The following is a 4339-nucleotide window of genomic DNA, read 5'->3' as shown; positions in this document are numbered from 1 at the left end:
AAACACTTACTACTGTGCACAGTCAATCAGTTGATATTCGTTTGACCTCTCGAAGCATGCCTTCACACCTTCATCATCCCAGAGCTTTTTTGCATGTTCAAAGAATTCCTGGAAATCGGAAATACGACAAATAAGAGAACATTTCTCAATCTTTTGAATCCCCAGCCTAGATTTTTTGCTCCTTTGCCCAACCGTTCTACTTTGAAATTTTGTGGAATGAGAAATTACACCTTTAAAGAAGAAAAGAAAAAAAAAACAAACATTTATTAGCAAAAAAATAGTAAAATATACTCTACATATGGTTGCTGGCAGTTTCCAGTACATGCTATGTAATCAAGACTGTCTTCAAAATTCAGAGTAGTCCATATGTAAAACTTACTGTAAGTACGAACGTTACCTAGAAGCATGCTCACTTATTTTTTAACTGAATTTATGTTTCTGTCATGGAAAGGGCATGTAAGCGATACAAAAAGCTGCTCAGCTTATAATTACTAGCTTCTCAGAGAAAGACCAGTCTGTAACTTTAAAAAGATTGTGCAACTTTTCCTGAAAAACACAACTCTCCGCTGTTCAGTATTTTCTCATGCAACATAATTTAATTGCAAGAATTTCAGAGCCTTTGCTCAACACCGCTTCCTCCGAGCAGCCGCCTGGCACAACACGCTTTTCCTAGCTATCCCAAGCAACCCAGCCCAGAACTATGTGCCGGCCAGCTTATTTCAGAATTACTTGAAAGAGGAATCACAGCCCTCCTGAGTGATGGGGAGGCTGTAGCTCAGCTGTACGAAGCCTGTAGGCGCACAACCGTGGGTCGGACTCTGCCCAACAGCTCCGGCCGTAGGGCCATATGCACTCCAGCTCTTCTAAAGCTGGGAGTCTGTTTTATGCTAAATTGTTGCTGGAAAGCCAAACCATAACTGAGTTTTTCCAACCAGATCTTTCTCAAATTGAACAAAGAACGGTTAGACAAATGAAAGAATCTGCAATTTCCGTAATTGTATGGCTGAGTCTTTCTTCTTCCAAACTGAATTGTTAAAGGTACGTGTCAACTTAAACACAGAAGTTGTCTGCAACCTCTTAACACCTTAACACAGCTACTAAATCACCAAAGACCTCTGGTCAGTCACAAATTTGCTGAACTTAACAAAATACTTCACTTTTCCACAGTTCTATTAGCTATGTGTAAAACGGGTGCAGCACCACTACTAACTTCATAACCCCGCTGGTAAATATCTTAAATTTCTCAAATTGTCTGTTTGCCAGTCCCTCGTGCCCACCTTGTTAGGATTAAAAACTCTCAAAAAAAACCCCCACAAAGTTCCTAGCAAAATATCTTGGCAGCACAGTAACTTTACTTTTCCTCTGCAAGGGTATCCTATCTTGAATCCCACCTCTGTGGTGTACCATGAGAGGTAACGCTGTGCTCCTCAGGAACCTCTCGTGAGCTGCTGGCGTTCTCAGGCACAGCACAAGAAGCTCGTACTGAAAAGTTTTAGTTAAGCTTTGAACATTAGGGAGGTCCTGATTAACCAAGGACATTTATTTTTTTTCTTTCTTTCTTTCCCCCAATTATATACAGAGAGAAAAACACGTTCTTTCAGAAGTTTTTGAGCTTTAGAGGAAAGGAGATGCTAAAGCAGGCATGAGAAATCTTCACCAGAAAGTCTTGGAAGAAAAGAGGAATCACCACTGGAGACTGGCAGATGCTTATACTGCCCTTGGAATTATTTCTTCATCGTGATGAGGACATGTTTATTTTGTCTTTGTTATTTTAACAACTTATGTAATGATTGTTTAAAACACTGCAGATCCACCTTTTGAAGTTAGGCCGTGGCTATTATAAACTCTCTGTTCCTGCAGCAGAAAGAAAGCAAAAACAAGCTCAAGAAAGGACAAGTTATCAAACTAAATAAATAGAACACAATGGACAAATGTAAAAGAGAAAGCTGCTGCAAGAAAAAGAAAAAGAACTGGCAAAACAAGTGGAGCAAAGTCAAAATGATAAACATCAGAAAATGTGGAACACATTTCTAATTTGAAGCTTCTGCTGGGTTGATACTTAGCTCATTAACTGAACGCATTTGTTTGCTGGCACCTTCGTCTAAACAAAGACACTGCCTTTCCACTGGAAAGAAAGTGCTCTGGGTAAGCAGCAGGGTCCCAGGGCAAGAGGACTCAGCCGTCCCTCCCGCTCGGATGGGTGCGTGTGTGGCAGAGCACAACCTCAGCGCTCCCTCCCGGAGGGGTTTCCTTGCTGCCGACCCCGGGGACCAAGCATGGTGCTGCCTTCCCCTCCTCGCCAGGCACCAGCACCACCGGTGGTGGGCGTTCCCATACCCGAGGGGAACTGCTCGTGCATCTAAAAAATGGCTCCATTCAGCCCTACAGGATGGGGGTGGGAAGAGGTCAGGGATGCTAGCATGAAAGCTTCCTTTCCTACAGGGTGGTATTAATTGAGAGATGGCTGCAGTCGTAAATAAGTACATAAATAAACAAATGAAATTCAATAGCTACAGCAGTTTCTGACTTCACTTCTGTTTTTACATCCTTTATACAAGCTTTATTTACTCTTAAAAACCCTTCTGGAAAAGAGGCAATCTTCTGGTGAAAATAACACAGCTTCTAAGCCCCTACAAATATGCTGTAAATACACGGCTTCCATATAATATGCTTCAAATATTGCCACCTGACCATTATATCTCAAAGCAGTCTATTTAAAATGACTTCCAGACTTTTAGTCCAAAGCAAATCCTATAAAACAGAGCAAATATACTTACCTCATTAAAATGTACCGATCTACTGCAGAGGAGTACGCTTGCCTGCAAATTGCCTCCCACACAGCTACCCAATCCTTCTTTCCCAGGTGACTAAAGCTTTCCAGAAAAATCCTGCTTCATTTCAAGACACCAAGTACCATGATCCAACTTTTCACACTCGTTTTTAACCCTTTTCTCTAAGTTCTTCAGCTCTTTTTTCCTCCTCAGCTGCTGAAGGCTCCCACTGCACACGCAAGCGGTCAGGATGATGCTGATGCATGCCAAGAATTTATCTGCCCTGCCTGGACCCAACCTGCTCTCTGTCCCAGGACAACATCCACTCAGAGCAGCGGCCACATTTGGCAACGCCTGTCCTGGGTCATTCAAAGGACGGAGCCACCAGATTCGTTCCAGCTGATAAAAGAAGACGGGTTAAAGCTTTTTGATTAGCATTTCTGGGGAACAACACACAAAATATTACCTTCGGTTAGTACAAAACAAATAAGATTTTACAAGTAAATTGTGACCATAGCATCTTAGATTATGAGATGTCCAAACTAAGATATTCTTAAGGGTGCTGCCTTCTACAAAATGGCTATTTAGAAGTTTCTAGAAGTCAAGAGTCAGGTCCTTTAAGAAACCTCAGCTGGAACATAAGAAAACGGCGACATGGAAAATCACTAGGGACATCTGATGCACTCGGTTTGCAAACACATGCGGCTGACCTCTATCAGATCAAAGTCACCAAGATCTACCAAAAATATTTAGCATACCAAAGAGAACCAGGAATAACGTACTATGCCTGAAAGCAGAAAAACACCTACATCGTGACATGTCTATGAAAACAAAAGAAAACAAAAGAGAGTTGTTCCATCTGAACTTTTCCTTAGAGACAGAGACATACAAATATTTGCACCTATTAATATACATATAAAATAAACCCATACATATATATATTTGATACAGTATTCTAATTAGAGCATTAGAGAAGCAAATGATGATGCTTAGAGTATCATGAACTACAGGACTCATTAATTACAGGTACTTTTTTACTTTATGCACTTTAATTTACACCAGTCACCTACAAATTTACAGCAATCATCAGGCCATACAAACACCTAAATTTTGATGTGATCAGAATGAAGATGTGATACACAATACCTCAAATATTAACTAATAAAAAATTATCTGGAAAATTTCCACCCTTTCCCAGACTCCAAAAAACTCACCCCCACATTTCTGAGCTTCTTTTTCACTTGCATATCATTTTTGCTATACATAAACATTCACACATCATCTGAAAATCATGAAGTGACGTAAACAGGTTATGATTCCTTTTTTTTTTTCAAAATAAAGTAAGTTTAAGAAACACCCTGAGCTGATGTCACTGACAGAAACAGTATCATATTTTTACTACATTTTAAAAAGGTGTTGAAGAAGTATTTCTGCTTACCCAGTTCTGAGGACACTTTTAGATTGAAAAAAAATTGGGGGAATATCTTCCTATACAAAACATTCTAAGAAACCAATACAGATAACAAATGCAGATGCACTACAGCTAAGTCTCAAAGCACTATTTTTCA

At 40.1% G+C, this 4339-nt stretch overlaps 1 protein-coding gene across 2 annotated transcripts in view; it reads right to left on the bottom strand.

The window, feature by feature from the left end:
• GNAL (G protein subunit alpha L) overlaps nt 1-4339 on the bottom strand; it is a 193310-nt gene that overhangs the window by 58264 nt on the left and 130707 nt on the right. For both annotated transcript variants that reach the window (XM_083826694.1, XM_083826695.1), the window contains exon 5: nt 11-108. In XM_083826694.1, the coding sequence (XP_083682820.1) occupies nt 11-108 (98 nt within the window). The remainder of the gene's footprint in view (nt 1-10; nt 109-4339) is intronic.

Source organism: Anser anser, assembly GCF_964211835.1.
Source record: "Anser anser genome assembly, chromosome: 2".
NCBI lineage: Eukaryota > Metazoa > Chordata > Aves > Anseriformes > Anatidae > Anser > Anser anser.
The sequence above is the reverse complement of the archived record's forward strand: the minus strand, read 5'-3'. Positions and strand labels throughout refer to the sequence as shown.